This window comes from Neoarius graeffei, chromosome 26, assembly GCF_027579695.1.
Source record: "Neoarius graeffei isolate fNeoGra1 chromosome 26, fNeoGra1.pri, whole genome shotgun sequence".
Taxonomy (NCBI): domain Eukaryota; kingdom Metazoa; phylum Chordata; class Actinopteri; order Siluriformes; family Ariidae; genus Neoarius; species Neoarius graeffei.
In genome coordinates this window covers 41,304,706-41,318,341 of record NC_083594.1, presented here as the reverse complement: position 1 = coordinate 41,318,341, position 13,636 = coordinate 41,304,706, and the positions used below count along the sequence as shown (strand labels likewise).

Here is a 13,636-nt window from a genome sequence, read left to right as displayed (position 1 = left end):
GGGGATTCGTCCCACCCAGATTTCAATTCACCTCGTTCGGTCCCCCCCACTTATAGGGAGGAAAAAACGTCTATGCTGTCTTTCTTTGCATAAGGCAAACCTCACGGAAAAATCAAAAGACTAATTACCATTCGGTTTATTGAGGTGCACGGCAGTGTATACATAGTTGCAACAACTCACATAAAACAAAACAAAGACTGATATTCGGTTGGTTGAGCTGCGCAGACTGCACAGGTTGCGAGCTCGAGCTTGGCTGCTATGGTAACCCACAACAAGTTTGACAGGCATATCGGGGTTGGGGTTGGTTTGCTGGCAGCTTTGTCCCCCCCCAGTTCAAAAAACGTATCTGCGCCCCTGCGCATGACATCAATGCGAGGGACGCTTCGGGCTGTGAAGGTTCTGAATCTTCTCAATGGAAGGACGCAGAGGTTAGGGAGCTGATTTCCATTTGGGGGGATGCAGCTATTCAAGCTAGATTGGATGGGTCATACCGCAACCGGGCGGTTTTACTTCCGTAAACACTGGCCATGCTCACTGCGTGTGACGTCGTCGTATCCTGCAATGTGCATGCGGAACACTTTTAGGTCGCTTTTCGTTCATACTGAGGATCACATACAAGTCGCATATATTTGTTAATGTGAACGACCTCACAAAAAAATCGGATTTCACAAAAAAAAATCGGAATTGAGCATTAAGCCTTGCAGTGTGAACGTAGCGTAAATTGACCGTAGGTGTGAATGTGAGTGTGAATGGTTGTCTGTGTCTATGTGTCAGCCCTGTGATGACCTGGCGACTTGTCCAGGGTGTACCCCGCCTTTCGCCCGTAGTCAGCTGGGATAGGCTCCAGCTTGCCTACGACCCTGTAGAACAGGATAAAGCGGCTAGAGATGATGAGATGAGATGAGATGAGATGAGATGAGATGAGATGAGATGAGATGAGATGAGATGAATTCCTGTCATAAATAGCCTAAGCAAAGGCAGGGGCTGGAAATTAGCTATAGCTACCGGTAGCTATGTCGCAACATTTACCTGTTAACGAAAATAAACAAGAGTTACCGTGACTGAAAATAGTTAGCAGATAAGAACACGGTCGTGTATTTCGGCCATTTTGAGCGCTCTGTCTGTCTCTCTCTCTCTCTGTGGGTTTCACTTCATTTATTTATATCCGTCGTTTGTATTAACATAGTCGAACGTCCCAGTTGTCACAATATTGACAGCTTATCTCAGATTTATATCAGTGGCTGATGTACAAAGTGTTGCTTTCGTTCTCCTTTTCATGCGTGTCCTTTCCTGAGCCTCACTAACCCCTAGCGTCTCGTCCACATCACCCCGCTTCAGATGCAGAGGTTTAGCCTCGGGCTCAGGGGCTCCGCCTCTTCCAAGACTTTATTCAAATTTCCCGCCAGCGTCCCTGGCGACTGGCCTAAGGAGCGCGCTCAGTACGAGCGAGGGGGTTTAGTGGGAGCTGGAGTGGCGGAGAGATGACGGCTGCTGACACAAACATCAAAGAGCTGGGGAGTCTGGGAAAGTTTTAAGAGCAAAGCTGTTGTTTGGTTGCGCGGTGTCTCATTTCACAGAGCCCCGGGGCATGCAGAGAAAGGGATGTTAGGGGAAAAAAGAGAAAGGGAAAGAAAAAGACGGAGGGAGGGAGGAATGGAAGGGAAGATGAAGGGGAAGAGGGGGGACAGATAATGCTGTCAATCCTGCCCTTCGTGGCCCAGCCAGCAGTTTTTATTCATCGCTATCAGAAGAGAGATAGCATAGGGTGGACTTTTTTTCCCCTCGTCTTTCTCTCCATTCTCACTTTTTTTCTCCCCTCCTCTATAGATCCATCTGGCCGCCTGCCACTTGTAGCGTCTGTTCCTCTGCTGTTTTTTCTTTCTTATAGAGTAGTGCAAGTTTGATAAAACACCCATTCACTCCTAATCCTGCGCTATCCTTTCCTTCTTTTCACTCTCCTGCCCCTGAGCTCTTTAATGAGCTTCAGTTTTCTCTGGCATGTCCAGACTACATGTGTTAGAATACTCAGGCCTTTTGTTGGCACTTGACTTTTTTTTTTTCTCTCTCCCTCTCAGTCGTCGTAAATGCAGCTTAGATCCCAGCAAGTAAACAGTACCTCATTGTCGGCTCTGTTGGAAGAAAAAAAAAAAAAAAAAGTGCGGCTACTGTTTATTATATGCCATAAAGCATGTGGTGTGTCTCTCGGTTCAGAGAGAAAGAGAAGGGGGAAAAAAGAGAAGGGAAAGCAAAGAATGAGATCATGTTTTTATCATCATTCACATGTAGAAGGGGGGAAAAAAAAGCTATCTGCGTCTGGCTTAGTGGAGCATATGACATCATTGTTTTCATTTAATTTCCTCGCGTCTGCCTCCTCACGATTTTGCCCCGAAAAAAAAGAAAAACGGCAGAAAAAATTCGAACGCTATTAGCGCGCGTCAATCACGAAGTGATGGAGAGATAAATGAAGACGCCGGGCTGAGAGGATGATCGAGTTTGCGATGACATGGGAATTCCCTGATGATGAGTAGAACGATCGCAGGAGATTTAGGCTGAGAGTGATTGGTAGATCAGTGCATATGAGATATGACTCAGCAAAATGAGAACCGGGTATATGTGTGTGTGTGTGTGATGTAGCCTTCTTTTTTTAAGCTCAGGATTTCCCCCGGGATCAACTAATCCCCGAACCTTTGGACCCCAGAGAGCAGATGCTTTATGGAGCTTAAGCATGAGGAAAGAAAGCTTTTTTTTTGTATTTTACGTTTCTTTCCGTGGGCGGCACGGTGGTGTAGTGGTTAGCGCTGTCGCCTCACAGCAAGAAGGTCCGGGTTCGAGCCCCGTGGCCGGCGAGGGCCTTTCTGTGCGGAGTTTGCATGTTCTCGCCGTGTCCGCGTGGGTTTCCTCCGGGTGCTCCGGTTTCCTAGTCTGGCTAACGCGACTTCAGAGCTCTCCGAGCTATTGGTCTGGCCAAGATATTAAGCCCAACCGTTTCCCAGAGCCCGTGGTTGACCCGCCTCCCTGAAATGCCTCAGTTTGCTACTGGTCAAAGCCAGAAAAGGCTGTGACGAAGCTTAAACCAATCACATCACTCTTTCCTCTGACGTATGTGACGCGACGGGGCTAACTGGTAGATTAAACTCTTACCGAAGCCGGTCGGGAGCAAGGCGAAAACGTCCTTCCTTTCAGTAAATACCTCCAGGGCTGCTCTTTGCTCCGTTTTCAATGAGAACTTCCCGTTGAATGCTTTCAATACAGCATCTACCGCTGTGTTAAAGGCTTGCCGCTGCTCCATGTTCGTGATGTGAATGAAGCGCTTCCGGCATAGATTCTGTAAACAATCTATGGCTTCCGGTCGCAGTTCTACTACGTCAGTGCCTTGAACACGCCTCTACCCAGGGCCGTTGGAGATGCTCAAAGTTGATTGGTTCCCGATTTTTCGGGAGCTTGGAAGAGCTGTAGATAGCTTGCCTGGCCAGACTAAGCTCGCAACAGGCCCTCGTGTTGCGTCACGCTTAGGATGGGCGGGCCCAGGCTACCGGTTTCCCCCACAGTCCAAAGACATGCAGGTTAGGTTAGCTGGTGACTCTAAATTGAGCGTAGGTGTGAATGTGAGTGTGAATGGTTGTCTGTGTCTATGTGTCAGCCCTGTGATGACCTGGCGACTTGTCCAGGGTGTACCCCGCCTTTCGCCCGTAGTCAGCTGGGATAGGCTCCAGCTTGCCTGCGACCCTGTAGAACAGGATAAAGCGGCTAGAGATAATGAGATGAGATGAGATGAGATGTTTCTTTCCATCCAAAAAACACCTTTATTCCATCGTTCTCTCTTTCTCATGACCTCTGAACTCGAGGTAATATCACCCCACCAGGTGTGTGGTCATGTGACCTCTTCCACACCTGTGGTTTATGATGTCATTGTTGGCGCTTGGTGAGAAAACGACTACTGTATCAGCGAATTAGTGGAAAAAGTGGAAAGTGTGTGTGCGCTAAACTGTTTGTTTCCTGTAGCGAGGAATGACGGGAGACCTTGTGATCTTTCTCAGCATGCTTCTATCCTGCCCTATCCGGGTTATTTACAGTTTAACACCCAGACCTTCCATATGCAGGACACAGTCCCTATACACACACACACACTTCTGTGTGAGCTTTTTCTCTCCAAATTCCCCGTTTTTCTCCACATTCTTGGTTACTTTTTTTTTTTTCCGACTTTCAGCCCTTTGGATCCTCCACACTGCTCCTCTCCCTCGCTGTGACTTCATCACACTTTCCCGCACTCTTTCAGCTCATCAACTCTCTGTCATTCTCGTTCTTTCTCTCTCCGGGCGTCATCTGTTTGTTTTGTTTTTGGAGCACGAGATGATTGCTTCATGAAGAAAAACACGCTTTGGATGACTCGCTGATTGGGAACTGGATTTACTGACTGTTCCCTAAAAACAAATGATATCATATCCAGGTGCTTTTTTAATTCCCCTTCCCACTCATGAAGGTCGTGATCTGCAGCGCCTGATTCTATTATTATTATTATTATTATTATTTCTCAAAACACAGTTAAATTGAAAGGGGAAAAAAAATATATGATCCTGTCTTTATTGCTTTTCCAAGATCGGACTTGGACATCTGTGACATTTTAGGTTTTTTTTTTTTAAAGAAGGGACGTGACTGGGTTATCATACTTGCTTATTTAATAGTCCAAACTAGAATTGAAAAAAAAGAAGTGTTTTTTTTTTTTTTTTTGTGTGTGTGTGTGTGTGTGTGTGTATTCCTGTTTCCCCTCCTAATGTTTATCCCAAAACAATCGGCCAACACTATATTGTTACATGCTCCCCACACCCAAGCACACACACGCAATACTACACAATACTACACTCTTTCACTGCCCCTTTCATCTGCTAATATTATTTATATTTTCACAATAGAGGAAACAGAGTTTATACACTGGGTGAAAAGTGTTTCTTTGGGTGGAAATCCGCCATTGTGGAGCCTTTCCTTCAACGTCGAGCCCAAAAGAGCTCGGACACAAGCCTCTTCTCCGAATGGGAAAATAATCAAACTATCTAGCGGCTGGATTTTTTTGATGTGGCTGTTTGTTTATATGAAGTCATGCTTGGCCGGGACATCCTCGCTGGATGCGACCTCCGTGTTTGTGTGTGTTGTCAGGCTGCGGTGGCTGCAGCACTAAATACACACTGCACACACCCTAATCTGTCTCCGCAGCAGTCCTAAAATTGTGTGTGTGTGTGTGTTTGTGTGTGTTAAACGGAGGCAGACAGCAGACGTACGAATAGCGGCAGATGCGTTGGTGAAAGATGCCTCAGCACGTTGGCAGATTTCTCTCGAAGCCCTCGGGTATATTTATGATCTCCAAGTCGACAGGCAAAGCTGGATAGAGTTTCAAGTGTGGTTTTGCGTTTCTGTTTGTAGTGTTTAACTCTCGATTTTTTTTGGCTCGAGCGAAAAGGTTACTTTACATTTTAGTACCAAAAGTACTGATTTTGTATATTTGCAATATATTTAACACCCTATATTTAAGTGACTGGGTTTTGTTTTTTTGTTTTTTTCCTCTTTCAAATATCTGAAAATGTAACAAAGGGATAGGCGTACGTGAATCAAGTTTATCCTAATTTTAATATTAATTCCGTAGTTATTTAAAAACGACACATTGAAAAATTTGACTATTAAATGTTTAGTGAACGGAGAGAAAAGTTCCCAGCAAAAAGGCGAACATCTTTATCCCTCCGTGCACTTTAGGCCACACATTTTTGTCTTCGTTAATACTAGTGCGAAGTCGTTAATCTATAAGAATAGCACGTGCCTTTAAAGGAGAACGAAGGCAAAAAAATGTTAGCATCAAAATTCTATTTATCTCATTTTATTAAATATCGGAATGCATTTTTTGTCACCGCTATAGCAAGTTACGAGTTTTGAAATACGCATACATGTCAACCTATACGGAATGTCCGTATTTTATACGGATTTGATTCAATAAGCGTAGTATACAGGCGTATAAATAAAGTTATACGGATTCTTTAAAAAAAAAAACTTCAATATTTATTTAGAGCTATAATCAATTCCCACGATGATAAAAGAGCGCATAACATTTACAAACGTACTGTACACCACAGACAGCCAGTAAAGAGTCTTATGAAATCGCGCGTTATCTTGTGGTAGCGAGACTTCGTTCCACTTTTGATCATGCGCACACCGCATTGCGAGAATCCCGCCAACCGTGAAGTCATAGACATATAAACATAGACGCCGCCTTCTGCGTAGAATCATACGTCATCCTCGCCGCCATATTGGATGGGGCAAAGTGGAGATTCTTCAGCCGTCTCTGCGCATAATAGCCGCTCGGTGAAACCTGTCTCCAAACAACGAAGTATTTCCTTCGTAACTACGCTGATAACACTTTGTGTTTTTGTCAAACATTGGAGCTTTGTATTCATTCTGAAGGTTTATTGTTATTAATATTGTATAAAAAGTAACTGAGATATCTCATCTCATTATCTCTAGCCGCTTTATCCTTCTACAGGGTCGCAGGCAAGCTGGAGCCTATCCCAGCTGACTACGGGTGAAAGGCGGGGTACACCCTGGACAAGTCGCCAGGTCATCACAGGGCTGACACATAGACACAGACAACCATTCACACTCACATTCACACCTACGGTCAATTTAGAGTCACCAGTTAACCTAACCTGCATGTCTTTGGACTGTGGGGGAAACCGGAGCACCCGGAGGAAACCCACGCGGACACGGGGAGAACATGCAAACTCCACACAGAAAGGCCCTCGCCGGCCCCGGGGCTCGAACCCAGGACCTTCTTGCTGTGAGGCGACAGCGCTAACCACTACACCACCGTGCCGCCCTAACTGGGATATATCATTGTTAATTATCATTCAAATTTTAGGTAAATTATTTTAATTTGCATCTTATACGGATTTTATAAGGGAAATACGGATTATGGAGGTTGGTTATACAGGTTTGATTGACCAAAGGTTGACATGTATGAATACGCTACGTAACATATCAGTCCGTATGTCAAAGCGATGGCGAGATGTGTTGAGACCTGTGCGAGACATCATAGGACGGAAGTAAAACATACAGCGGAAATCAAAGTGACCAACATCGTCAAAAGACGCACACGCCCTCCTTCGAATGCTGGCGTAATCAAGCCAGAAGTTTTGTTTGTTTTGATAGCGATCAGGAAAGTTTGAAAGAAGTAGGCAGTAATCGTCATTTCAACTCGTTTTTGTGCAATACTTCGTTTGGAAAACAGTTCTCAAAATGGCGGCACCGACACCTGGCAGACGCTTGACGTTTCGAAGTCTCGCACAAGTCTCATGAAGATCGCGCGGATAAGCGACGCCCGTCGTGGACCAAACGAACTAAATTCATCATGGCTACAAACCGAACAGGCCAATAAGTATAGCGTTTAATCGCGATTAGTTGCCAATACGAGTCACGATATAAGGTTACTAAAACCGACACGTTAATTAAGAAATAAAGCAAGTTTAAAAATGACTTCAGTTCTCCTTTAATAAAGCACTCGTTTCAAGTTGCATTATGATCTGCGAGCGAGCAGTTACGTCCCACACAGATTTAGATTTCCTGCTATCACTCTGTTTGGTCTGCCAATAACAGCGATTACCCTGTAATAAAACTTACTCAGACCTGCGAGTAAGAAGATATGACATGACCTAGGCCTTTGCGCACTTATTACGACTGTTTATTCGTATTGTATAGTTGATATCAGTCATCATTTGACGGTACGAACATATCTTGGATGTGTAGCTCAAAGTTTCTACGGACGAACCATCCTGATTCTGCCGTGATGTCGGCCGAAAACGTCTGATTGACCTAAAACACGTCCTGAGCCGAAAGGAAAGTACGGTAATTGCACGGAAAGCTGAAAAAAAAAAGATCATGTTTCTCTTCAAACTATACAAACAACTACAGAGATACAGCGTATGCCACTGTTAGCTTTTGCTTGCTTTGGCTTCGATTAAACCGTTACGTTAATTGCAGTGGAAACAGTGTGTAGCGCTGATAATCTTACACTTACTTCAGGACAGGTTACTCCCATTATTCTTCATCATGACTCATGGCAAAGAGAAACATTACAAACGGATTAGACTATCAGTCATATCCGACACTCGGTTTATAAGATGTTATATGATACGATACTGTAGGCCACACATCTACCACAGACCGTAACACACTTTTCGATTCGATCACCATTTATGAATCAGTTGATGGACATCGATGGTCCACATGGACAACATTCGAACCCCAGCTTCGCAGGTTTGCTCCCAGGTTACTGTAATGTTGATGGTACATACTCTCATCTCATCTCATCTCATCTCATCTCATTATCTCTAGCCGCTTTATCCTGTTCTACAGGGTCGCAGGCAAGCTGGAGCCTATCCCAGCTGACTACGGGCGAAAGGCGGGGTACACCCTGGACAAGTCGCCAGGTCATCACAGGGCTGACACATAGACACAGACAACCATTCACACTCACATTCACACCTACGCTCAATTTAGAGTCACCAGTTAACCTAACCTGCATGTCTTTGGACTGTGGGGGAAACCGGAGCACCCGGAGGAAACCCACGCGGACACGGGGAGAACATGCAAACTCCGCACAGAAAGGCCCTCGCCGGCTGTGAGGCGACAGCGCTAACCACTACACCACCGTGCCGCCCCATGGTACATACTGTAATATTTAAATAAAAGTCTGACTCGTGATCCATGATACATTATTGAGGTAGCGCACTCGAATACACGTGAATGGCGAAGCATGGTTGTATATCAGTCGAAAAGATTTGAAATTATACGAAGATGGTGTAGAATTAGAAAACCTGCCATGGTTTTATCGATAACATCTTTAAAACAACTTTTTACGTCAAATATTAGTATCGGATCAGGATCGTCTGATCCTCCGAACTCAGATAATGATATTTTATTGAAAACGGGGAATTATACTCTCTATCTAACATAAACAGTTATTCTACAAATTCGCATCGTACATGAGCTGATAGCCGACGAGGCACGTAGCTCCGAGTCGGCTATAAGCCATGTATGACGAGATTGAGTGGAATAACTGTTTTATCCTATCCACATTCACTGGATTTTGAGAAACAGAGCATTTTTTTTTTGCAAATTTAATAAATAAAAAACTTATACAAAGCGTCCGACAAAAGAATTTCCGTTTAGAATGTAAACAAACTGGCGAAATGACGGGAGCAGTTTGTGAAAAATGCGATGAAAATTCTTGAAAAAAAACCCCATCAAATACTTTTATTCCATGTTTTGTTGCTTTTTTTTTGTTTGTATTTTGTGTGGTTTTGTTTTCAAGTCGAGTTTTTCATTTGTCCTCGGTTGGTTCAGCAAAACGCTCGGCCGTTTTGTTTTTCTCTGCTCACAGTATATGAGCTGATAGCCTCGTCGTAGAGTAGCCAATCAGAGCGCATGATTGCTCATTGCTCATACATTGCTGCACCCTTAAAGGTCCCATGGCATGGTGGTTTGTTGATGCTTTAAACGGGCTCGTGGAGGCTTCCGGATGTTATATCCGCAGCCTTTCTCGAAATGAACCCTCGATACGTAGATATAGCCTCCTGGGAGAAAGCCCCATTTCAGCGCTTTTCCCAGTGCGTCGTTTTGCTAATGAGAAGCAGGAGGCGGGGAAGGGTAGATGGTGGGGGCGTGCCATGGGGGGAGGGGTTGCCGTCTGCCTCCCAAGCCGGCCGAGAGCGCTCCTCGTCGGGCACGGCCAGGTGGGCGAATGCCCTGGTCCGTCCGCCCTGTCTAAAAAAATGGTACAACTCGAGCCCATGTACCTGGCTAACTGCATGAAGCGGTTAGCTGCACAGCTAATGTAGCCATTGCTAGGCTAACGCACCGATTTTAAAACACGGCAAAACGACCAGTTATACAGTTACTTGTTCGGTGTTTGTGGCTGATGCGGCAGGGATGCTTGGTACGGACCCAGGCTTCAGTGACAGTTGATGTGCAAAACCTGCCCTGTACTGTCCCAAGTTGTGGAAACATTCCTCAGGAAAATGCTTCCGACAAACATACACCGTCTTAGGTAGACTCGACGGCGTATTATTGAAGTAAATAAAATTAAGCCACTGCGTCTTCAGGGGCTCTCCCGTCGGCAGTAAAAACAGACTCCTTTCTGTGTTGTCACATCCATGTACAGCGCAATTTCCATGTTGTGTCTTCTATGGGCTCCTCACTACAAAATGTAGTCATGTGTTCTGCGCATGCGCAGTAGGCTTCGCGCATGCGCAGCAGGCTTGGTAGGACAAACAGCAACTTTTGAGCTGGGCGGGCAATCCATACAGTGGGTGGGAATCCAGATTGGGGGGGGGGGGGGGCGTGGGGATCATCTCCCTTGCTGACGTAGTAAAGGGAAGAGTTTATCAACGCGCCGTTTTGACGCGCCATTCTCAAATGTTGGGCATAGTTTGGTTTACACATTATGAAATTTCTAGCCACTGGGGTGACTTAAGAAGGTCAGAGGAACTCATTTTAACGTTAAAAAACCTCAGAAAGTGAAAATTTCATGCCATGGGACCTTTAAAGCCAGTTGGATCGCTAGAAAGTTTAGTATTTTGCTAAATCTTGAATGGGAGGGTTAACTTTTTTGTTGTTGTTGTTGTTTTTTATTTATTTTTTGTCTTCTTTTTTGTTTTCTCTCTCTCTCAGGCACCTCAACAGTGAACACGCCTTGGACGACCGCAGTACAGCCCAGTGTCGGGTGCAGATGCAGGTCGTTCAGCAGTTGGAGATACAGGTTAAATGCATTCATGTTCACACACACACGCGCACACACACGCATTCACGAGCCAGTTATCTTATATCGAAAATAATATTTTATTCTGTGTACTAGAGCAGGGGTTTTCAAAGCGTGAGAAAGTGAGCCTCCCCTCAGAGAAAAACAGCCGAAACACACAAATAATTATTAGTCTATTGTTGTTGTGGTTACTATACTGTACGTTCCACTCAGGCATAAAACGGGTTTGAACAACAAAAAATGTTTTCTCAACATTTTCTCAACCATAGAGCTTTCTTTGTTAAAAAATATTTTAAACAAATTTAATCTTTATCTTTTTAAACATTTTAAAGCTTTTTTTTTGAAGGCAATTTCATTCTTAAGGCCTTAAAGTGCATATCACGGGTAAATTCAGGAGCGAGATCAATGTAATTCTCCTATTTTATATTAAACTTTGGTCAAATATCTGTAACATTCTGCATTCTCTGCTATTTTTTTTTACCTTGCGCAATACTATGGAATCAATTTTGTGCCAAAATGTTCATACAATACTTTTGAAATATCAAACAAAAACGACAAATCAAAATACAAAAAAAGAATAAAAAGTCTATTTTTTTAGACTGGCAAACAAATTATTCGTGTGATCGTGCAAAATATCAGTCTATTACTCTTCAGAAACCTTTTATTTTTGTTCCGCGTCTTTCTCAGTTTTGTTTGACGTAATTTATTTTGGTTGCGATTCCAGCTTTCTCGTTTGCGCTCCCTGATTTTTTGCTTGCAGTTTTGGCACAAACTTCACGTGTGGGTGGGCTGTCCAGGAATGCATTCCCATTGGCTAACTTGTGTTTGACTGACAGCTACGCTCAGCCATTCCCTACTCGGATTCTGGCGGACTGTTTGACGAGTGACCGATCCATTGACGGTAAACAAGGATCGAGTGGACTTCAGTGGCGACTATGATATTGAATTAATTCAACAAAGTGTAAATTCAATATCATAGTCGCCACTGAAGTCCACTCCATCCTTGTTTACCGTCAATGGATCGGTCACTCGCCAAACAGTCCGCCAGAATCCGAGTAGGGAATGGCTGAGCGTAGCTGTCAGTCAAACACAAGTTAGCCAATGGGAATGCATTCCTGGACAGCCCGCCCACACGTGAAGTTTGTGCCAAAACTGCAAGCAAAAAGTCAGGGAGCGCAAACGAGAAAGCTGGAATCGCAACCGAAATAAATTACGTCAAACAAAACTGAGAAAGACGCGGAACAAAAATAAAAGGTTTCTGAAGAGTAATAGACTGAGATTTTGCACGATTACACGAATAATTTGTTTGCCAGTCTAAAAAAATAGACTTTTTTTTCTTTTTTTGTATTTTGATTTGTCATTTTTGTTTGATATTTCAAAAGTATTGTATGAACATTTTGGCACAAAATTGATTCCATACAATACCAAAAAAATTCAGTTGAAATCAAGCCATTTGAGGCGAATTGGTCCGCCTCTGAAAAAACTGGCCATTTGGATTTCCCGGCAAACATTGATTTTCGTGACGTCACGTGCGGGCCGCCTCCTTCTGAATCCTACACCAGCGCTGGTTTGTTTATGAGAAAACGACCGTATTATTTACATCCACAGTGTCGTCTCCGTCGTCTTCACTACCTGAATCATCATCAAATCCAAACAGATGAAGCCCCAATTCTGACATCTCATTATATTCTTCATCCAAAGGTGAAGTAACATTGCGCTCAGGTGACAATTCCATATTTCAATGCAAAATCGCTTGCTGCTAAACTTGGTCTACACAGGCTGTGCACTGAAACCGTGCAAGCTCGCGCAGCCTGCTGGCGCTTCCGCAGGTGACGTCACGAATCTGGCTCCAGACTCCCTTGGGATTTTTCCAGACGCGTTTTATTTTTTTCTGCTGTAGACAGATGGCCTTGTGCAAAATTACCCTTCTGGATGAGTGTGTAAAGGGACGTTCTTTCATATAAAAAACACGAAATCGGTCCAGGATATGCACTTTAACATAGGTTTAAAAAAAAAAAAAAACTTACATTTTTGGTTAAATTGTGGGTCACCCTCACCTAAAAATATTTCATCCAGTTGCACAACAATCGGCCTCGAGTTCAGTAGCTAAATTGAAAGCAGACTGCATTAATGACTTGCATTTATACATCGCTCTTGCGCCATCAGTTCATAATCCACAACAGCAGCCCCAATCAGTATGATTCTCCTGAACGGAATCGTTCAAAGACTTGAAGATGTCTTCTGCTGTAGTGCGAGCTGGCAGAGAACGACGAAACACAAACTCCTCTTTAACGTACACCATTAGCTGAGCACAGTTAGCGACATCTGTCGATTCGTCCCGCTGAACGGAGAAGAAAGGGAAACTTTAGCTTTCTGTCAAAAAATCTCCCGTGGCTCGGCCACCAAACTTGTGTGCTTGGTCTCAACGTGACGCCGGAGATTACGTGATCTCGTACTGTCGTTAGCTAGCACATCTTTACAAATAACACACTGAGGCAGTGGAGCATCATCTGGGCCAATACATGAAAAGCCAAACTTTTAAATACCGTATTTTCTGGACTATAGAGCGCACCTGTATATAAGCCGCATCCGCTCTATTTTTAAAAAAAAATTTAAAAAAAGATATACAAGCGGCACCGGGCTATAAGCCGCAGATATCTATGTTGAAAAATTAGATATTTACTGCATGTACAGAACGATTTTGTACTGTAAATGTACATGTATGTACCTGAACAGATTCTTTCCGAACAGTGCCTTTTAACACGGCAGCAGCTTTGCTGATTAAAACGGAACAGAACCAAGAGAAAATAACCGGTATTTATTTACCTTCATTTCTCCTGT

General features: G+C 44.0%; 1 protein-coding gene across 7 annotated transcripts in view; it reads left to right on the top strand.

Moving 5' to 3' along the window:
- The window catches only part of foxp4 (forkhead box P4), a 276,065-nt gene that overhangs the window by 218,127 nt on the left and 44,302 nt on the right, over window positions 1-13,636 (top strand). For all 7 annotated transcript variants that reach the window (XM_060910313.1, XM_060910312.1, XM_060910309.1 and 4 more), the window contains one exon: window positions 10,708-10,795. In XM_060910313.1, the coding sequence (XP_060766296.1) occupies window positions 10,708-10,795 (88 nt within the window). The remainder of the gene's footprint in view (window positions 1-10,707; window positions 10,796-13,636) is intronic.